The following is a 21389-nucleotide window of genomic DNA, read 5'->3' as shown; positions in this document are numbered from 1 at the left end:
CCCTCAAATTTTTCGAGAATCAAACATAACATAAAAAGAAAGAAAAGAAACAAAGAAACGTACACGCCTCGATGATGAGTCTTGAAACTTTGAATGAACAGCAGGAAAAAGGATTATTTTGGATTGGGTCAGGCCCATTAATACGGGCCTTTCACAATTTCACTGTTCTCAGTCCACCATTCCAATGGGTGTCTGCTTTCCCCACAAGAAATGGACCCGCGTGGCCACATTCGTTAAATAAAGATCACAATAATTTCCTTGATATTGTCAACGATATTCTCATCTTCTCTCCTGAGTCCTGAGAGCCTTGGACACTAGTAACACCAGTCCACTAAACGTACAAGCCAATCCTAATCCTACAGTGGGATTTATCCTGCATTTTGTCCTTGTCCATTTAGCCCTCGGTCTCATCGTCAAAGAAATGTGATAATCTAATAAATCTAAATATAATAAAATTTGGGGCTTAATAACTTAATACCTAGTTTGCGAGCAACTTATTTAAGAAATGAAAACATAAATATGATAATGTCCTGTCCTAATTGAAAAAAAGAAAGAAGCTTGCTTCTATACGTCGGAGTGTGAAAGTGAGCTTGTATAAATTTAATTGTTGCCAAAAAAAAAAAAATCTATAAAGATTCACTCAGTACTCCGAGAGAGCTGAACCTCTTATATGATAATATGATATCATATCCCAATTCCCAAATCATCACTTTGTTGTGTGTGAAACCCCTCTGAAACGATCTTCACATCAAGCTCCCCTCTTCCTATAGATTACAGAATCTCCATCCAAATGTCGCTTTTATTGCAATCGCCTCCCTCATCAGCCCTCTCCTCTTCTTCACGTCAGGTAATTTCTCACATTTTCTTTCATTTTTCTTAATTCATGGACTGATGGATTGGTTGTTGATGGAGCAGAAGGGGAGACTAAGGTTCTTAGCTCGATCCGCTACGCCCAGATTTGCTCTCAGCTTCCAGAGGTCGTTTCCTCAAATTCGCGCCTCCGCCAACTTTTCTTCCTCCCTTGACAAAGGTCGTTAGAATTCTGTTCTCTCGATTATTTGCTCTTCTAATCCTCTGCTCTTGTTTGATTTGGCTTCCATTTTGTCATTGCCTTTTCAGGTTTAAGCACTGAATTTGATGCCGTTTCAGACTTAAGTGAGATCGTTCCAGACACCGTTATTTTCGATGATTTCGAGAGGTTACATTCTCTCTCTCTCTCTCTCTCTCTCTCTTTTTTTTTTTTTTTTTTTTAAATTAACTCTAGCAGTAACTCCGGAATGGATTTGGTATTTTGTTTGTGGTCTGTTTGATTACTCGAAAGTGTAATCAAAATAAGATAAACTCAAATTTTGAATTTTTGAATTTTCATTATTTGGAGCCAGGAAAATTAAAATCTCCTGTCAATCTATCTGGCCCAACTGTCAGCTTATTTTGGTCGGGTTTTTTGGGTTTATTTGTTTGGGAAATGAACCAAAAAATCATGAGGCTAAAAGTGCCATGTTCTTTTTCCGTCTGCTGCTTTATTAGCAACCAAAATAAGAGGCCTTAGTGATTTCTTTGACGATTGATTTTGAATTATTTGAAATTTAGATTTCCACCAACAGCTGCTACTGTTAGCTCCTCACTTCTCTTAGGCATTTGCAGCCTGCCCGATACAATTTTTAGGGTAAGTAATCAATGCAATCAAAGATAAAAATATATAATATTGATTTTTTTATTTGAGAGGGAATGGCTTAAAGTGCTGCTCTTTTAATTGCTGTAGAGCGCTGTGGAGACTGCATTGGCAGATTCAGTGTGTTATGGGTTGGAAAGCCCCGATGCTCGAATGTCCTGCTTCTTTAATAAGGTTGTTTTTTTTTTTTCTCTCCTAATGTGATGAAATTAATGTGGTTGCTCACAATTGATCATGGATGTGTAGGCTTTGGTGAAAGTTGGCAGTGACCTTGTGAAACTAGTTCCTGGTAGAGTGTCAACTGAAGTGGATGCTCGTCTTGCTTATGACACACATGGCATTATTAGGAAGGTATAGGTTTATTTTCTGTTAACACTGTGTGTATTTAAGATATTGTTTTTCTGTTTAGGCTTGTTATAACAATTTAATTTGGTTAACAATGTTGGAGGGCCCATTAAATGTTTATTAATTTTTATTTTTTTAGTTGTTAGTTTACAAAATTTGGGTCATTGCTGGTGATGAATTATCCCAAAAATTTTGGGCTGGTAATGGTTTTTTAATTTTTTTTATGTTAGAATATTTTCTGTCATAGAATTGGCTTTGACTTCTTTTTATTTGTTTGGCAAGGGCATAGTTCTTGATTTTACTATATGATCCATTAAGCTTCCATTTATCTTTTCAGAAAGTAGTTCCTGGAATCATGTTGGAGAATCCCCAATAATTGTTTTTCTTGCACCACAATATTATAGTTAACAATTCTGCTCTCTTTCTATGAATTGATGGCAAATGATTTCCTTTTTACTTTTGAGATGCATTTTTCCAGGAAATGGAATGGTAAATACTTGCTTCATTCAGCTCTTGTGATGTAAATTTCCATGAAGTGCGAAAGATGAGCAACCTCATGGATCAATGCAGATATATTTCCTTCCCTGTTTGCTTTTCAAATTAAAAAATGAAAGCTTAAATGGACACAAAATTATATATTTGGTTACTCCAACACCAGTGTGGATGCTATTTTAGTTATAAAAACATCAACTAACCACTATTGTTTCTTTCTTTGAAATTTTACAGAAAGCATACTCCAAAATCGATTTTGTAGTCAATTGCTTTTAGAAATTGGCATTAAGAGCTGTCTGTCGAAACTTTGAAATTAATTGATGTTTGCATTATAATCATCTTTTAGTTCAAGTGAGAATTACATTATCTAATTTGGTGTTTCCAAAAGTTGATTCACTTTAATGGTTTTGTGATGTTTTGATCACATCCATAAGTACATTATTTTTCAAAAATCGTTGCATCAGCATTAACTAGTGTTCTTCCTTTACCATGCTTTAAAATAAGTAATATCTTCTCTTTTGATTTTGCCATTGTGATAATGTATTATGGTTTCACTTATGGCAGCACTGATGGAAAAATTGAAAGAGAAGATATTATTTGTATGTGCATGCACATGCAATGGGTGGAAAAGAGAGGAAATTCCACTGTTAGCGTTTCTTTGGGTGATATATACAATTTATAAGATCAAATTTAAGAAAAACCTATTTGACTACCCATTTATGTAAGATAGAGAGAGAACTATTAGTATGTCCATGTTTGCATGCGGATGCGTGAGAGAAAAAGCAAGTTAGCAGTCAGCATTTTTTTGGGTGATATATGAAGTTTAGTTGGAAAACTAGTTAACTACTTATTTTTGTGTGTGCACGTGATGCACAAGAGAAAGACCTATTTTGCATGTGCATGTGAGAGAAAAAGAGTAAATTCTAATGTCATCTGTTTTGGCGCAAAATATAAGATTTATGATGTCAACTTGTAGGAACCTATTTGACTAACTATTTGTACATGCACATTCATGTATACATCTGTGTGTGTGTGTGAGAGAGAGAGAGATAGAGAGAGAGCTATTTGTGTGCGCATGTGCAATGAACATATGTGAGAGACAAAGCAAGTTCTACTGTCATCTTTTTTTTGGTCAAGAACTAGAAAGCCTATTTGACTGCCTATTTCTAAGCATTTGCTTTTGTGCGTGTGTATGCGAGAGAAAGAGAGCATGTTCCACTATCATCTCTTTTGGGCAATATATAAAATTTGTGATTTTAAATTGGTGGAAGATATGTTTGACTACATATTTGTGTGAGCACATGCATGTCAGAGAGAGTACCTGTGTGTGTGCTTTTGGTGTGTGTGAGTGAGTGAGAGAGAGGGGGGGAGGGAGAATTTATTGTTCAACTTTATTAGGTGCTCACTTGAGAACATTTTGTAATATTCATTCACCCCTTGTTAGGGGGGAGGGAGGGAGAGAGAATTTACTGTTCAACCCTTATTAGGAGCTCACTTGAGAACATTTTGTAATATTCATTCACCCCTTGTTAGGAACTGACTTTAGGATGTTTTATACCACTCAGAATATTTTTTATACTCTATTGATGGCTTGAAAGTGTTATTGATATCCATTTCTATCACATGATCATCTGATATTTTGGTTATTTCTGTGGCAAAATTTTTGAAACTGGCTCATTGTGCCTGCACATTATGTTTGAATAGTTATGGATTGAATCAATGGACAATATTGGGAATTTAGATGGGTGGTTCAAACTATGATACGTGGACCTCTTTCTTTATTCAGTAATTACATTTTTATGTAGTCTGATGCATTTAGTTTATCATAATCTGCAGGTGCATGACCTTTTGACCCTGTACAATGAAATTGATGTCCCTCCAGAGCGTTTGTTATTTAAAATTCCTTCAACTTGGCAAGTGAGTATCTGAATTTAGTGCTTGGTATATAGAAGCTAATAACTTTCATCCCACTGTGGTCCCTCAATAGTTGGTTTTCAATTCAGGGAATTGAGGCCTCAAGGTTGCTGGAATCTGAGGGCATACAGACACATTTGACTTTTGTTTACAGGTTAGTTTTTCAAGACAGACTATCCGTTCTATTACCCAAACCTTGGTTTATAATATGCAAAAAGTAATTGTGTATAACATGGAATAACTCAGGGCTAGTTTGAAATTCCACTTTGAAAATCAAGTTATGGTTAAATTGTTTTTCATGATTTGGAAAATCAAAAGGTTTTCCTATGCATTCATCACTAAATCTTTCTGGATACAAATACACTTAATACTAGGTAGCTGTCAAGAAGCACAAGCACCTTTGTAGCTCCATGCCTTGATTCCTCATAGTCCCTCCCATGACACTCCAAGAGACCCATGAATTGCTTAGTCCTAAATGAGCCTTGAAGAGCATAATGGTGGTGTATCCATTATATCCACATTGGATCACTGTGAATATGCCATGACAGAAACCTTCACCATGAAATGATTTGACTTATGATGAGTTATATAAGATGAAGAAGTAAAATGAAGATATATAAGGATTAACTCTGATACACCAGAGTTGTACTAGGCAAGATAGTGAGAAAGACTCTAGTAGCATAGTTCTTTATATTGTTTTCTGAAAGTACCCTCCAGCTAGAAATTCAGTTTTATGATGTGTGCCACTACTCATGCATAGCTTTGCATGGCTCATAATGCTATTTTGCTGAAATCTTTACTTATGATATGATTTCTTTATTTATTTTTTCTGTTAGTCATTTGTACATAGTTTTTTGGGGAGTTCATACCAGAAATGCTGACTACTCATCCTTTTTCATTCTTATAGGCTTTCTGACATAGAGTGGGGAAGGGAAAACTGTGGCTTCTTTTGCATATATCGCAGTAGTTGTTTTATGTGCACAAAAACAAAACTCAGCATGATATTTTGTTTAGATCACAATAAATCTCATCTATATTTGGAAAAATCATTGCATCAATAGGTATCAGATCAATCTATTAATGTACCAAAAAATTGTATTTTGGAGGGTGTTATGATGCCAAATAAATTATTCAAGGTAACAATCTAAGTTAGCTTTCTGTATATCTTGAGAAATTAATTGAAGGTAAGTGTAATTCTAAAAACATTGCTTTGCATAGTGTTCTCTTGTATTGATGTAGCATTGTTAGTTTGCTTAATATTTAGCATTTGTGCTATCCTTGATGTCTTGGTCAGGGCTTTTAAATGATCTGGGTGGATTACCTTTTTGTTCTCTATATTTGATAATTTTTTAAGCATCTCTCCAAAATGTTGAGTGATAGAGTTTTGGTTGGATGGAAGAAATGAGGTTGATACTGATATGTTATTCAGCACTTATCAGGAGTTAAGAGCTACAATTCATATTCTTTGCCTTTTTCCTTGTTATATCTTTCACTCTTATTTTGATTGACTTTGAACAACTAACGACTTCCATATTTGTTTCCCTTTTATACGTGTACATGTACAGTGAATCTCATCTTCAAACCTTGTGGCTAATCATTTGATGACTTGATCATTCTTCTTCAGTTTTTGTCAAGCTGCAGCTGCTGCTCAAGCTGGTGCTTCTGTTATTCAGATTTTTGTTGGTCGCGTTCGGGTAATTTTCCACCTCTAGTAAGTAAAATGATGTTGGAAATTTCGTTTAGTGGTATTGATAGCTTACACATTGCTGTTCAGGATTGGGCCCGCAATCATTCTGGTGACCCTGAGATAGAAGCTGCTCTTAAAAGAGGGGAAGATCCTGGTTTGGCTTTGGTTAGTTGTATATCATCGATGTTTGGTCTTTTAAGTACTCCGTAAATGGCTAATAAATCTTGCAACTTCCTGCATGTGTTTTCAATTCCTCGGATCTTGTTCTAAGATATATGATTATGATCTAATATGGCTTTTGAATCAGTTTTAGAGCAAAAATCTTAGAATAAATTTCAAGCTGTTGGTATCCTAATGCAAAACCAACTTCCTACTATTGGAGTTAAAATTAAAAAACATGAAGTCTGATTACTAAGGAGAATACATGGTTGCAACCTTATTGATTGGAGATTGAGGATCTTGTCTTACTCGTGTACACTTGTCTCCATTCATCCCAGATGCAAGAGCATGAACACTATCTTCTTCAGGCTTATTCTTAGTAAAATCTTTCTTCTTTGCTTTGTCTAATATATCAGATTTGGTTTCTATCCATCCAACCAAATATTTATGGAAATTAAAAGTCTCATCTAAGGTTAAGGTCTTTGCTTAGTTGCACGTAGAAAGGTGAACACCAATGACATGCCCTTTTTTTTCTTTTTCTCTTGATCAAAAACAAAATATATGTATTAAATGAGAAAAGAAACATGAGAAAGATGAGGAATCCTCCCCATGAAGTACAAGCCTGATCAAAAGAACTCAGTAAACCTCCACTAGCAAAGGAAGGTTTTACAAAAGGTAGAAAAGGCCGCATGATCAAAAGTACTAAGTAAACTTCCACTAACCAAGGAGGGTTATAAAAAATGAACAAAAAGCCTATGCAAGTAAAACAATCCTGACCCTATAAACCCAACCCTAGGGTGTATATGACGGAAGCCAACTAAGCTAAATTACACTCAAAGGATAGGGTTTAAAAATGTCTGTACAGTAAGCCCAAAAAGAAACATAAAAGTGAAACTGATCCTCAATGACATGTTTTAGTTGAGAAGACCTTCTAAAGCCCTTAATCCTAATTGGTGCACCCTATGTAGTGGGAGTGGAAAGACAATTTGTCATCTCTTTGTACTTTGTACATTGTTCAATCACTTGGGGACTATGGCACAAGCTACTCAGACAGACCAGGATGGTGTGGGTTTAGCCGAGGACTTTATATGACATGATGATTATTTCTTATATGGGTTTTAGGAACTCCACTAGAGGCAAGACCCTTTGGAAGATTGCTTGTCTCACTTTGATTTAGATTATGTGACAAGAGAGAAATGCTAAGATCTTTGAGGATAAATGGAGGATGTTAAAGATATTGTGGTTTGAGTAAAAGTTTTAAAGGCATTCCTTTGAATGCCATTTAGCTCGGTTGGCATTTGGTATGTACACCATTATGGACCAACAATGAGAGGAGCCTAGCTGGTTTTGAGGAGATGAAATCATTATACATTATTTTGTGATCTATCTTTTTTTATAAATCTTCTTGTATATCGGAGGTGATGTAGGACAACCCTAGGATGGTTGCCTACACTCAAGGGTAGGTGGGCTAGGGTTTTATTTTTAGGGTGTAAGGAGAGGAACAAAGAATAAACTTTATGGTAGAAAAAATTATAAGATAAGAAATAGAGAGAAAGAAGAAACAATGAAGAAAAGATGGAAAACCTTAGAGTCTCACTAAGGCCTTCTAGGAGTCTCACCTAGAAGAAAATCAATGGAGTCTCACCATTGAGGGTTGCAACCTTGCAATGAAAGAAAGTATAATATTATTCATCAAAATTCATTCCTTTGATTTACATTGATTAGCCTATTTATAGGCTTCTCTAAGAAATCCAAAGTCTACTAGGACTCTAATAACCTATCATGACTCAAATTCTAATTATATTAATCCTACTTAAAGTTTACTTAGGTCTTCCCTTTCTTCCTTGAATAAACTTTAAAAGGTTTTCCCCCATCAATTCTCCCCGGCTTGAAAGAACTCGGCTCCGATGAGTTAGATGCTTGATACAATTCATAGAGATCGGGGTTAATCTTCTGAAAATCCGTTGTCGTAATCCATGTATTCTCAGAATGTGGTTTGCCTCGCCATTTCACCAAAAAATTTTGGTATCCACCTTGTCGAGTAGACACAAGTTGATCATCAAGAACATACTCGATCTCAGGACGTGGGCTAAGAGTAGGTGGTAATTGAAGATCCAACTCTTCACTTACATCGTTGTGATGGCCATGGTAGATATGTAAATCTTCCACATTAAATATTGGACTAAAATGCAAGTTTGAAGGGAGCTCTAACAAATAAGCATTCTCACCCAACCGCTTTAGTACCCGAAATGGACTCGCTTTCTTAGCTTGAAGCTTTTGATATGTGCTCGGATGAAATCTTTCTGGTCGTAAACGAACCATCACTAGATCACCTTCTTGAAACTAAATATATCTTCGATGTGCATCTGCTGCCTCTTTATAGTTCTCATTGCTGATTTTGATTTTTTCTCATACCTTTTCATGTATATCTCGTATATGACGTGCAAATGCATCACCATCTTGGCTGGTGCGGACAGAAGTAGGTAATGGTATAAGATCAACAGGTTGCTTAGGTTTTAGCCCATATGCCACTTCAAAAGGTGAGTACCCAGTAGTACGATTAGTGCAGCTATTGAAAGCAAATTCGGCTTGTGGTAAGACATTATCCCACTTTCTCAACTGATCTCTCACAATGCATCTCAACAGATTACCAAGACTGCGGTTGACAACTTCTGTTTGTCCATCAGTTTGAGGATGGAAAGAACTTGAAAATTTTAATTGAGTACCTAGCTTGGCCCACAAGGTTTTCCAAAAATAGCTCATAAACTTGACATCGCGATCAGAAACAATGGATTGTGGTAATCCATGCAATCGAACTACTTCTTTAAAGAATAAGGCAGCAACATAAGAAGCATCCGAAGCCTTCTTACATGGGATAAAATGTGTCATTTTGGAAAATCTATCAACCACAACAAATATAGAATCAAAGCCCCGTTGTGTCCTTGGTAATCCAAGTACAAAATCCATGCTCAAGTCTTCCCAAGGTTTGGAAAGAACTGGTAATGGCGTATATAACCCCGTATTTTGCTTTGAACCTTTTCCTACTTGACATGCTCGACATTGTTTGATAGCCTTCCAAACATCCTTCTTTAAACTAGGCCAAAAGAAGCGATCTTCCACCAAAGCAATGGTCTTATCTCATCCAAAATGTCCGCCCATTCCGCCTCCATGAAGTTCCCATATGACATGATCACGTAGAGAAGTCCTTGGTAAGCATAAACGATTTTTATAAAACAAGTACCCTTCTAAAATCTGGAAATCAATACATGTTGCTTTTGAACCACTCAAAAGAGAGGAATAAACATCTCCAAAATCAGCATCATTGTCATAGCAATGCTTTAATTCTTCAAATCCAATTGTAGTGGTTGACATGTTTACTAAGAGAAGGGCCTTCCTACTAAGGGCATCAGCTACTTTATTTTCAATTCCTACACAATGCTTTAAATTAAAGGTAAACAGTTGAAGAAAACTACTCCATTTTGCATGCCGAGAGTTAAGCTTCTTTTGAGAATTAAGATATCGCAAGGCTTCATGATCTGAATACAAAACAAATTCCTTGTAACTAAGATAATGTTGCCAATGCCTAATTGCTTGCACCACTGCATAGAATTCAAGATCATATGTGGAGTATTTTTTCTTTGCCCCATTGAGCTTCTCACTAAAGAAAGCCACAGGATGTCCCTCTTGGCTAAGGACTGCTCCAATTCCCACATGGGAAGCATCACAGGCCACCTCAAATACTTTCTCAAAGTCTGGTAGGCGTAGGATAGGAGGGTTCACCATCTTGGATTTGATTTCTTCAAATGCCTTGTTGGCCGCCTTGGTCCAAATAAATAAACCAGGTTTCATGCATTCAGTAATTGGGGCCATAATAGAGCTGAAATTTCGAATAAATCGTCGATAGAATGTAGCCATTCCATGGAAGCTTCGCACCTCATGGATATTTGTTGGTACTGGCCAATCAACAATAGCTTTGATCTTCTCCGGATCTGTTTCAACACCCTTAGAAGACACAACAAAGCCAAGAAATACAACACTAGGGCTCATGAAAGTACATTTTTTCAAATTAATGTAAAACTTTTCAGCCCTAAGAGTGCGCATTACTTGCTTCAAGTGTTCCTCATGATCTTCACAAGATCGACTATAGATAAGAATATCATCAAAATAGACAACAACAAATCGTCCAATAAAAGGTTTTAATACCTGCGTCATAATCCGCATGAAGGTACTTGGAGCATTGGTTAGTCTAAACGGCATGACTAACCACTCATACAATCCATCCTTAGTTTTGAAAGATGTCTTCCATTCATCCACTGGTCTAATACGTATTTGATGATATCCACTTCTTAGATCAATCTTTGAGAAGATTACTGATCCAACCATCATATCTAGCATGTCATCAAGTCTTGGAATTGGAAATCGATACTTAATTGTGATTTTGTTGATTGCACAACTATCCACACACATCCGCCATGATCCATCCTTTTTTGGTGTTAGTAGGGCAGGAACTCCACAAGGACTTAGACTTTCACGAATAAAGCCTTTAGTAAGTAATTCATCAACTTGCCTTTTCAATTCAACATGCTCTGTTGGATTCATTCTGTAGGTTGGTAAATTTGGTAATGATGCACCGGGAATCAAATCAATGGCATGTTGTATGTCACGCATAGGAGGGAGTTCATTAGGTAACTCTGCAGGCCACAAGTCAGAAAAGTCATCAAGGATTTTACGTGCGTTTGCTGGATATTCCTTATCTTGTTCTTTAAATTCTTCCACTTTCCGAGCCATTAAAGCAAAAATAACTTTAGTTTCCTTGCTCTCATTTTCAAATTGACACATAGTAAGTACCTTTTTTTGGTTGTGCATTCTCATCCGACTTCTTAATTGGAGGGACTTCTTTCATTGGACGAAGGATCTTCTTACGTCCGTTGTGTATGAGAGCATATGTATTTTCATAGCCGTCATGTTGAACTTTTCTATCAAAGAGCCAAGGTCTTCCAAGTAAAATATGACTTACTTTAATGGGTAAGACCTCACACCATATAGACTCTTCAAAGTCTTTACCAAAAAGGAATGTTACTAAGCAACGAAAACTTACCGGGATAGAGGTGTCATTAACCCATGCTACTCTGAATGGATTTGGATGTCTCTCTGTTTTAAGGTTTAGCTTCTCAACAAGTTCTTGTGAAGCTATGTTCAAACTGCTACCTCTATCAATGATCATGGTGCATAATCTCCCTTGGCAAGAAATACGTGTTTGGAAAATGCTAGTACGTCGCCAATCTTCTTCTCTTTTTACTTTTGGAACGGTTAATAAAGGTCGTGCTACAAGACTATATCCTTCCGTCATACCATCATAGTAGTCACATTCTTCACTAACTTCATTTTCATTGTAGGTCTCTTCTTCCTTTGGGTAACTTTCCAATTCAGATTCTGGTTCTTCAACACAAAAGTGTAAACTTTTGGTTGGGCATACAACATCATAATGACCATGCCCACCACACTTAAAGCATAAAGGAGTCACATCTACTTTTCTATCTCCATTACTCATTGAATTTTTACCCTTATTACCATTCTTATAAGCCACATTCGCAGTTTGTTGAGTGTTGCCCCCACCATTCACATAATTAGGAGTTCTGAAGTTTGACGTGCTTAAAGGTTTGCTTGCTGTCCTGTTGGAGAAAGTGCTCCCAATTTGTGAACTTGGACGCCTGGAAACCCGGAATTTGAGGCCTTCTTCTATTTTGAGGGCTAGTTGATAAACGTCATCTACGGTATAAGTGTGTGCAGCTATCATCTCAAGTTGAATCTCCATTCGAAGTCCAGCTTTGTAGCGGGCTGCAAGTTGAGCATCGCTTTCCCGCACTTGATTTCGAATGCTCAATTCATGGAATTCTTCTGTATATTCTTCAACGGACTTGGTACCTTGTTTAAGGGAAAACAATTTTGTATACATAAGTTGTTCATAATCAGTTGGGAGAAAGTGCTCCTTCATCTTCAACTTCATCTCGTCCCATGTGTCAATAGGCGGTTGGCCAGTTCTATGAGCTTGATTCTTGATATTATGCCACCATAGACGTGCTGCTCCTTTCAACTTTGCCTTCACAAAACAAACTTTTCTATTTTCGGGCATTGCATACCAATCAAAGTAATCTTCCATTGACATAATCCAATCAAGAAAAGCTGTTGGATTTAGTTTTCCATAAAATTCAGCAACTTCAAGACGTACCTTTTTTGTCACATCATCATCTAGCTCAAAAAGTTTGGCCCTTCTTTGATTCCCCATCATAAAATTGTCTTGTTCTTCGGGTGATGGATTTGGCGATTGTCTAAATTGATGACTTGCGATCTCCTCTTCAATTGGTCGTTTTTCTTGGCTCTTTTCTAATAACTTCATGATCTCATCAAGTTTGCTATTTAGTTGTATTATAGCATCTTGATGGGATTGTTGTGTGGCTGAAATTTCCTCTAAGCGTATTGTATCGGCATCTTGATTGCTAGAAGTTTTTTTGGAACTCATGCTTGCATAAGTTGCTCCGCTCCTTAATTGCATATGCCTTCAAGCCAAGAATTTTGGCTCTGATACCAAAATTAATGTAGGACAACCCTAGGATGGTTGCCTACACTCAAGGGTAGGTGGGCTAGGGTTTTATTTTTAGGGTGTAAGGAGAGGAACAAGGAATAAACTTTATGGTAGAAAAAATTATAAGATAAGAAATAGAGAGAAAGAAGAAACAATGAAGAAAAGATGGAAAACCTTAGAGTCTCACTAAGGCCTTCTAGGAGTCTCACCTAGAAGAAAATCAATGGAGTCTCACCATTGAGGGTTGCAACCTTGCAATGAAAGAAAGTATAATATTATTCATCAAAATTCATTCCTTTGATTTACATTGATTAGCCTATTTATAGGCTTCTCTAAGAAATCCAAAGTCTACTAGGACTCTAATAACCTATTCTACTAGGACTCTAATAACCTATCATGACTCAAATTCTAATTATATTAATCCTACTTAAAGTTTACTTAGGTCTTCCCTTTCTTCCTTGAATAAACTTTAAAAGGCTTTCCCCCATCAGGAGGTTTCTTTGTGTTTTGATCAAGTTTGTGTTTTGTGGGGTGGATTCCTCATCCTTCTCATGAACTTTTTATACATAATGAATGTATCTCTTGTTTATGATAAAAAAAAAATGGAGAATATATGGTTATGATCTATCTGTTATTTTTTATAATGAGCTCTTTAAGAAATTTTAACCCGAGTTTGAAGTCCTTTTATTTCTTTATTTTTTAATTTTCCTTGTAATGACCCTGCTAACTATTTGGTTTCAGCTGCTGAAAAAATATTATGTCTCATGCACTGTATCAACAACGTTTTATGGCACCTTTAACTTGGATCATGTTCCTTAACCCCTTCTAGGATCTACCATGGTGCTGTTATTGGTGTCCTGTACACATGAACATGCTCAGCACATATCATTTCTCTCTTTTTGTTAATGCCTTAATGGTTGATATGACATAAAGCTCTCCTTAATCATTTATTTCTTATCCTTGTTTCTCAATATAAATTCTCTGCCAGTGAAGTGTGTCAAAAGCTGCATTGTATTGATTCAATTTCAATCTCCTGATTTTGGAATTATTTCCTTTTTACTAACCTTATGAAAAATAAAGTGAAAAGCCATCTGCTTTCAGTCTAGGTGGTTGAGATTCCAATTCCTTTTTGGGAATGCCCTAAATAAAGTATTGGCACTCACATCTGCAATCTAAACATATAAACCTACCTAAAGAATGTTCCTTCCGTCCTTTATTCAGAGTCCAGTGCAGTAGATGCGGAGTTGACTTGATTCTTGTGCATTGTTTCAAGTCATTAGCACTAACAACCAACAAATGCTTATGAGTTCAGCCTATTTCTCAAATATTGCAGGTGACCAAGGCTTATAACTACATTCACAAACATGGATACAAATCAAAGTTGATGGCAGCAGCGGTTCGGAACAAGCAGGATTTGTTCAGTCTTCTGGGGTAAATATTTGACTCCCTTTGGTTAATCTCAACTGGGGATTTTTGACAAGATTGACTTCAGGAATGATCATTTTTGCTATTGTATTGCCTCTTTGTTCAGGGTTGACTATATCATTGCACCATTGAAGGTACTGGAATCTCTCAAAGAATCTATAACTTCCCCAGATGAAAAGTACTCTTTTGTAAGGAGGCTATCCCCAAATTCTGCTGCCTCTTACAGTTTCAGTGAAGAAGAGGTCTGCTTTCTTTACATAGTATCAGTTTCTTTCCCTCTTAGACATGAGTATTCAATGGTACCTCCACCTTTAGGATTGTAGGATGTTTGAAACAATTCTGGCTGTTGAAATTCAACAGTTAAGATTGATTTTCAAACATCTGATAGCTGAGATTCTGGATGTACCGGGTACCATAGAATTCTCCCAGTAAAATTAATCAGAACAATAGGGAATTCATCTCTGAAAAAAAAATACTCTCGATGAACAGAATTTTCTCAAAACTTTCAGCCAAGGCCGGTACTAAAAGGGAACATGGCCTAAGGATCATAGAGTGGAAGACTAAGGATGTCCCACCCTTTACATATAATTCCAAATGCAGGATATTGTGCTGATTTAACGGCATGGTCAACATAGAACAGAAATCTTGGCCACTCATTCCATGTGCCACCCATTATGACAAGGGCACATATGCATGTTGGTGCTCAATAAGGCTACCTAAAGACCTGAAGATGATGTGTAATTCTGGATGCGTATATGTTTTTGATATGCATTTTTTTTTTAATAGCAGAAAGGATTAAATCTTCCTAATCATTAGGTTAGTGTCACGAATTTGATGACTCTTTAGCTGATTATTTGTGCCAATGTTTATCTTTCTGATGGGCTATCCTTTTCCTCTGAGGTTCACTGTTTCCCTCAGCTGCGTGGTTAGAGTTTCAGAATTCACATATTAGTCATTTTTTTAAGAGGGTGTTTAGTAGTATTTTGGAAGATTTTTCTTGGTTTTAGAAGCAGAAAGTAAGAAAATAGAAAATTTATGTTTGATCATCAACAATTCCCCTACTTCAGCTTTATATTTTGTCAGCAATGTGCACCATTCCTCTATAAGCTCTCTTACTTACATGTAAGATATGTTGTTGTTGGTTGGTCAGTTGGTTCTCTTTTATATGTTTTTATTTTCTATTTTTTTGTTTTGCAAAGATGAAGATGTATTTGACTTTGGATGTGTGAACAGATACACAAAAAGAAAAAGGTTCTTTATTTACCTTGCAAAAGCACAAGCACATTCAAAAAGCTTAATGAAGCATGCCCCATAGCATTTTGGATTTCTCAATTACCAGAATAATGTACCATTCGGAGTAGAAATATATTTTAAACTGACTATTAGGAGGAGAATGCTCTCACCAGATAGACCAAGATATAAGCTTTACTTTCTTAAACAACATTTAGGGTGAAATCATCCTTATTGCCAAAATAATGTATACCAGTATTTAGCAGAATTTGGAACCACTGGCAGTTCCCTTTTTGGTTCTTGGAATACCCCCAACTGGTTGGACTAACTGATCCACTTTCATTTTTCAGCTTGTGAAGTGGGACCAGTTGAACTTTGCATCATCCATGGGCCCTGCAGCTGTGGAGCTTCTGGCTGCCGGACTTGAAGGGTATGCTACACAAGCCAAGCGAGTGGAGGAGTTATTTGGGAAGATCTGGCCACCCCCTAATGTTTGAGAATAAATTTGTCTATAATGAAATAAAAAGGAGAATTCCACTTTCAAGTGCTGTTCCCTTTTCCTCCTGTCTTTAGTTCTCCATAGTCAACTTTTATTTATCTCTAGCAACCAATTGAACCACTAACAATTTTTCCTTTAATACTCTTATTATAATCATCGGACACTAGTAGGATTGGGTTTGCCTTGAGTTTATGACCATTTTCCCTCGATCCAACCACGGAAAAGAAGGTTGAAACTGGTAGCATCCTGGAATAACACACTGAAACAGCAATTTTCATCCCCTGCTATTGTGGAAACCAATTCTTTAGCACTAAAAGACACATTACTCATGGGTTGAATTCCAACTAAAGTCGAGGAAACCGGTAGATGGTATACAGTGTAATACAATATGATATGAATGATGGACCCGGATGAGTCATCCTATTTGAGTATTTGTCAAGGATAACACAAGAAATTGAGTGGAGCTAATAATTCTAATAAATTTCTGTTCTTACGGATTGAATCGGTGACGCGGCTGTGTGTATTATATTACAATATTTATTTTTCTCCAGGGAAGCAGGTGCATGTGATACATGTGATGTGACCCATATGCAGCATCAGCAAGTGATATTTATTTAATGATTAAAGAGCCAAAGCACCAATGGGTTCTGAATAGGAATGTTTTGTTTTGTATGAATTATTGTTTGTGTTTTTCCATTCATAATGCAAAACTGGGGTCGGTGTCATAATGCCGCCAAGACGCTCAAATTGGAAAATTCTAGCCTAACCAGACACATCCATTGCGCTGGGCCAGGTAACCATCTTGTCCTAAGATATTTACTTATTTCCTATTGTGTTTCTTTCTTATTCGGTTGGTTTCGGGATTGTCCTGGACTAAAGCATTTTTTTTATGGTCCATTCAGCTATTAATTATTTTTAGGGACTTGGTTCACATGCCAAAATGGTTATCTAAAATAATGTAATATCAGTGGTACAACCAATGGTAAATTGACAGAAGGCATCGAACCAAAGTGTACAAGTCGGACTTTAGTTACGTCTCGTGTTGAAACAGACAACGTACTGTTTTTCAGGGAAATTTTCTCTCTCCTTGTCAGCGAAGCCAGACAAACCATTCAACCTAACATCTCTCGAAAGACCTCGCCCGGAGACCCGCCATGCATAACTCCACATTAATACCAAATCACAAACACACACATACAAACTGAAATCTTTCTTCCTTCCTCCCTCCCTCCCTTCCTCCCTCTCTCCCTCTCTAACAGACACACGCTCTGTCATCCGACAAATTCCAACTCACCTCTCTCTCCTTTCTCTCTCTAAAACACCCACATAAACGCCTCTGCACAACCCATTTCGGTCACCTTCATTCCTCTCCTACCTGCAAAACAACCATGGCAGACCCCAACCCTGCCCGCACCTTCGCCGATCCGGAGGATCCCATCATCGCCGCCACCGTCCCTGACCATTACACCCCGCTCTTGGATGGAGACCCACCAGCTGGAGAAAATTCCCGGCGACCCTTGAAGGGATTCTTGGTCATCTTATCTGGGTTGGTCTTGGTTGGGTTGTTAATGGCTTTAATCGGTGAGAATGGGCCCAGTGTATCACAAGATTCACAACAAAATGATTTGACATTGAATGCACCAGCGGAGTCTACGAATATATCTGCGCAGTTTTTGGAGCCAGCGTCACGAGGGCCATCGGCGGGCGTGTCAGAGAAGTCATTCCGGCTACATTCCGGCGTGAGAGCTCCGTTTCCGTGGAGCAACACCATGCTAACTTGGCAAAGAACGGGTTATCATTTTCAACCAGAAAAGAATTGGATGAACGGTAGGGTTATTTAAATTAAGGCTGTGTTTGCAACTGTGAGGTTCAAATTTCCGCAGCACCCTTTTTAAATAGAATTTTGGAATTCAGTCAGCATCGCTTTTCTTTCTTCCCATTCCGTCGCCGCCCCCCCAAGGAAGCACATCCAATTTGGAATAATTTCAGATTTTCTTTTCTTACGTACCCGAATCCATTCCTTTTTCTTTTTTAAAAAATTTTAATAAAACAAAATGTTACCGCCTAAGACACGGAACCAAACAGGTTCTACAGATCAGATTTTGCATGGAAATAGTCTAATAGAGGTATAATGGTGGGTCCCATCAATATTATTGCCATTTAGTAAGGCTATAAACAAAAACTTCGTAGTGGTACCTTGTTAATGTATTTCTTCTATTATTTTATTATTTTTAATCAGACCACTTTTATTAAAATTAAGAATAATTTTTTATATTTTTTAAAATTAATTAATTAAATAAACTTCTTAAGAGAGTCTATTTATGACGCGTCACTTTTAGTATCTAAAAAACTTATGTGTCAAGTTCATCAATTCTCCCCTCAAACAAAAATGTTATAAATGTTAAATTTTGTTGAGAAAGGAATCAAATCATGGATTACCTCCCTTACCCAAATTTCTTTTCTTAGAAACATACGAAAAACACCATCCAAATATTTTAGGAAATTAAGATTTTATATACCATTTTAATTTCAAAAGTTAATTTAATAATATTAGCCGAAAATTCCAAGAACCATCACCTATTCTGCTGAATTGTTTTAAAATTTTAAATTTTGACAATATAGATTCTTACATGAACTAATTACTTTTCTCTCTTTGTCGGTTCGCACACCTGGTGGGGAATCTCGTTGGCCGGCTTTGTAGATCCCAACGGTAACACTACTTTCTCCTCTCCACATCTGTTTGCTGTACAACCTGCAATTAATTTGGGAAAAACGTGTTTCATGTGAAGAAAAATAGAAAATAATAACTTAAATTTATAAAATGATTATCCAAAAATAATTAGAATTTTATGTTTTTCTAGTATTTTTTTAAAAAAAAAAATGTTTTCAGGATGCTTATCTAAAAATAATTAGAAATTTATGTGTTTTTCGATTGAAATATAGTATTTTTTTTAAAATATATATATATATATATATATATATATATATATGTTTTCAGGTTTTTATGTAAAAAATAATTCAAGTTTTATATATTTGAGGATAAAAAATATATAAAATATTAATTATTTTTAAATAGTTATTTGATATATATATATATATACATGGTCGCGCTGATGTGAGGTAACAGTTTGAATTTGAAAGGAATGACATCATGAGCCCTCAGTTTGAATTTGAAAGGAATGACATCATGAGCAATGGCTTTTTGCTTTTTGTAGGTCCAATGTTCTATGGTGGATGGTATCACTTCTTCTACCAGTACAACCCAGATGCTGCAGTGTGGGGCAACATAGTGTGGGGCCATGCCGTGTCAAAGGACCTCATAGAGTGGCTTCATCTCCCTTTGGCCATGGTGGCTGATCAGTGGTATGACACCAATGGTGTGTGGACTGGCTCTGCAACCCTTCTCTCTGATGGGCAAGTGATCATGCTCTACACTGGTGCCACCAATGAGTCGGTGCAGGTCCAGAACCTGGCATACCCTGCTGACTTGTCTGATCCACTCCTTGTGGACTGGGTCAAGTACCCAGGTAACCCAGTGCTTGTTCCCCCACCAGGCATCGATGACAGGGACTTTCGTGACCCTACAACAGCCTGGTATTGGCCCGATGGAAAATGGAGGATTGCTATCGGCTCTAAAGTTAACAAAACTGGCATTTCTTTAGTTTATAATACTGAGGACTTCAAGAAGTATGAGCTCATAGAAGGGGTTCTTCATGCTGTCCCTGGCACCGGCATGTGGGAGTGTGTGGACCTCTACCCTGTATCATTGAAGGAAGATAATGGGTTGGACACTTCCTTTAATGGTCCCGGAGTCAAGCATGTGCTCAAGGCTAGCCTTGATGATGACAAGAATGATTACTATGCCATTGGGACTTATTCGCTGGAGTCAGGTAATTGGACTCCAGATAATTCCAATTTGGATGTTGGTATTGGCCTGAGGTATGATTATGGCAAGTTCTATGCTTCCAAGACGTTCTATGATCAAAACAAGCAGAGGAGAATATTGTGGGGTTGGATTGGAGAAACTGATGGCGAATCTGCTGATATCAAGAAGGGATGGGCATCTGTTCAGGTCTGTTTTTTTCTCTGGTTCCTACATATATTTAAAGCCTGATTCGAACTACTTGGGTGATGATGACAAGGCTGTGTTTGGATTATTTTGTGTGGCAGAGCATTCCAAGGACGGTGGTCTTCGACAAGAAGACTGGTACCAATATACTTCAGTGGCCAGTGGCGGAGATCAAGAGTTTGAGAAAGAGTAGCAAAAAATTTGACAAACTAGAGGTTGGACCAGGATCAGTTGTGACACTAGAAGTGGAAAAAGCCACACAGGTCTGTTTTTTATTTTCAATGTGTGGAATTAAATCATAATTTTTTTGAGAACAAACTCCTGAGCTTACTGTGAGAACTCTGGTGTTGCAACAGATGGACATTACTGCTGAGTTCGAGATTGATAAAGAGGCTTTGAAGAGAATAGGTGAAAGCGATGTGGAGTACAGCTGCGGCACAAGTGGTGGATCTGCTCAACGGGGTGAACTGGGACCATTTGGCCTTCTGCTCCTCGCCGACGAGGGCCGTTGTGAGCAGACTCCTGTGTATTTCTATGTTGCCAAAGGCACTGATGGCCAGCTCAAGACTTTCTTCTGTACTGATGAGTCAAGGTTGGTTTCCATCCCGCCTATCATGCTCATTGCTCATTGCTCATGTTGGCGTTTCTAATGAAATTACTTTTTGTTTCTCCTAGGTCTTCTCTAGCAAATGATGTCGATAAACGAATTTTTGGGAGCACAGTTCCAGTAATCAAAGGAGAAAAGTTATCCATGAGGATACTGGTAAAATTAAAACACTGGTTTTTCACTTCTCTGAATGTCTTTATCAAAAGCAATTCTGATGAAAATGAATGGTGGCGCAGGTGGATCATTCCATAATAGAAAGCTTTGCGCAAGGTGGAAGGACATGCATCACATCCCGGGTGTATCCAACCAAGGCGATCTATGGAGCAGCTCAGCTCTATGTCTTCAACAATGCTACCTCAGCCAGCATCACTGCCTCAATCCAGACATGGGCAATGAAGTCTGCATACATCCGCCCCTACTCATCCCATCAGGAGTCCTAAAACTACGCCTCACTTGTGTTTTCATTCCGATCAGCTCATGATCCCACCGGTTGTATTAGGTCTTATCATCTTACTTTTTTTCATATTGTCAAGACAGTCCATATATTTGACCCCTTTGTAAGATAAAAATAGACCCTTTTTTCAGCAGAGTGAAATACATCTTCCATGGATGCATTGCCGTTGGAAACCTCGTTGTTGTGCATTTATAACCATGTAATTCAGATGCATTATTATTAATAAATATGTAGGCTTTGCTCTATTTCTTCA

At 37.4% G+C, this 21389-nt stretch overlaps 2 protein-coding genes across 6 annotated transcripts; both read left to right on the top strand.

Annotated features, from left to right (window-relative positions):
• The first annotated feature begins 322 nt into the window (after positions 1-322).
• Positions 323-16198, top strand: LOC100257422 (uncharacterized). Of its 4 annotated transcripts, none has more exons than XM_059733579.1 (14): positions 323-847; positions 916-1030; positions 1120-1198; positions 1591-1666; positions 1763-1846; positions 1919-2023; positions 2164-2217; positions 4346-4426; positions 4513-4577; positions 6048-6117; positions 6198-6275; positions 14186-14283; positions 14384-14519; positions 15858-16198. In XM_059733579.1, exons 1-14 carry the CDS (start codon positions 791-793, stop codon positions 16002-16004), a joined length of 1245 nt encoding a protein of 414 aa, XP_059589562.1. In that variant the 5' UTR covers positions 323-790; the 3' UTR covers positions 16005-16198. The 4 variants fall into 4 exon arrangements, with proteins under 4 accessions (XP_059589562.1, XP_019073124.2, XP_002266734.2 ...); XM_019217579.2 differs by lacking the exon at positions 15858-16198 and adding an exon at positions 14767-15550; XM_002266698.5 differs by lacking the exon at positions 2164-2217.
• A 763-nt stretch (positions 16199-16961) lies between these two features.
• On the top strand, positions 16962-21389 carry LOC100241232 (acid beta-fructofuranosidase). 2 transcript variants are annotated; one of them, XM_059733573.1, is made up of 7 exons: positions 16962-17833; positions 18708-18716; positions 19222-20078; positions 20177-20338; positions 20432-20667; positions 20751-20838; positions 20919-21389. In XM_059733573.1, exons 1-7 carry the CDS (start codon positions 17395-17397, stop codon positions 21120-21122), a joined length of 1995 nt encoding a protein of 664 aa, XP_059589556.1. In that variant the 5' UTR covers positions 16962-17394; the 3' UTR covers positions 21123-21389. The 2 variants fall into 2 exon arrangements, with proteins under 2 accessions (XP_059589556.1, XP_059589557.1); XM_059733574.1 differs by lacking the exon at positions 18708-18716.

Source organism: Vitis vinifera, chromosome 2, assembly GCF_030704535.1.
Source record: "Vitis vinifera cultivar Pinot Noir 40024 chromosome 2, ASM3070453v1".
NCBI classification, from domain to species: Eukaryota; Viridiplantae; Streptophyta; class Magnoliopsida; order Vitales; family Vitaceae; genus Vitis; species Vitis vinifera.
The sequence above is the reverse complement of the archived record's forward strand: the minus strand, read 5'-3'. Positions and strand labels throughout refer to the sequence as shown.

What these genes read in the sequence shown, in the direction of transcription:
- LOC100257422 (XM_059733579.1), top strand. Translation starts at nt 791, where the DNA reads ATGTCGCTTTTATTGCAATCGCCTCCCTCATCAGCCCTCTCCTCTTCT. An exon ending in ATTTTCGATGATTTCGAGAG is followed by an intron (nt 1,199 to 1,590) that starts GTTACATTCTCT and finishes TTTGAAATTTAG; the next exon opens with ATTTCCACCAACAGCTGCTA. An exon ending in AAGATCCTGGTTTGGCTTTG is followed by an intron (nt 6,276 to 14,185) that starts GTTAGTTGTATA and finishes CAAATATTGCAG; the next exon opens with GTGACCAAGGCTTATAACTA.
- LOC100241232 (XM_059733573.1), top strand. Translation starts at nt 17,395, where the DNA reads ATGGCAGACCCCAACCCTGCCCGCACCTTCGCCGATCCGGAGGATCCC. An exon ending in AAGTGGAAAAAGCCACACAG is followed by an intron (nt 20,339 to 20,431) that starts GTCTGTTTTTTA and finishes GTGTTGCAACAG; the next exon opens with ATGGACATTACTGCTGAGTT. An exon ending in TTCTGTACTGATGAGTCAAG is followed by an intron (nt 20,668 to 20,750) that starts GTTGGTTTCCAT and finishes TGTTTCTCCTAG; the next exon opens with GTCTTCTCTAGCAAATGATG.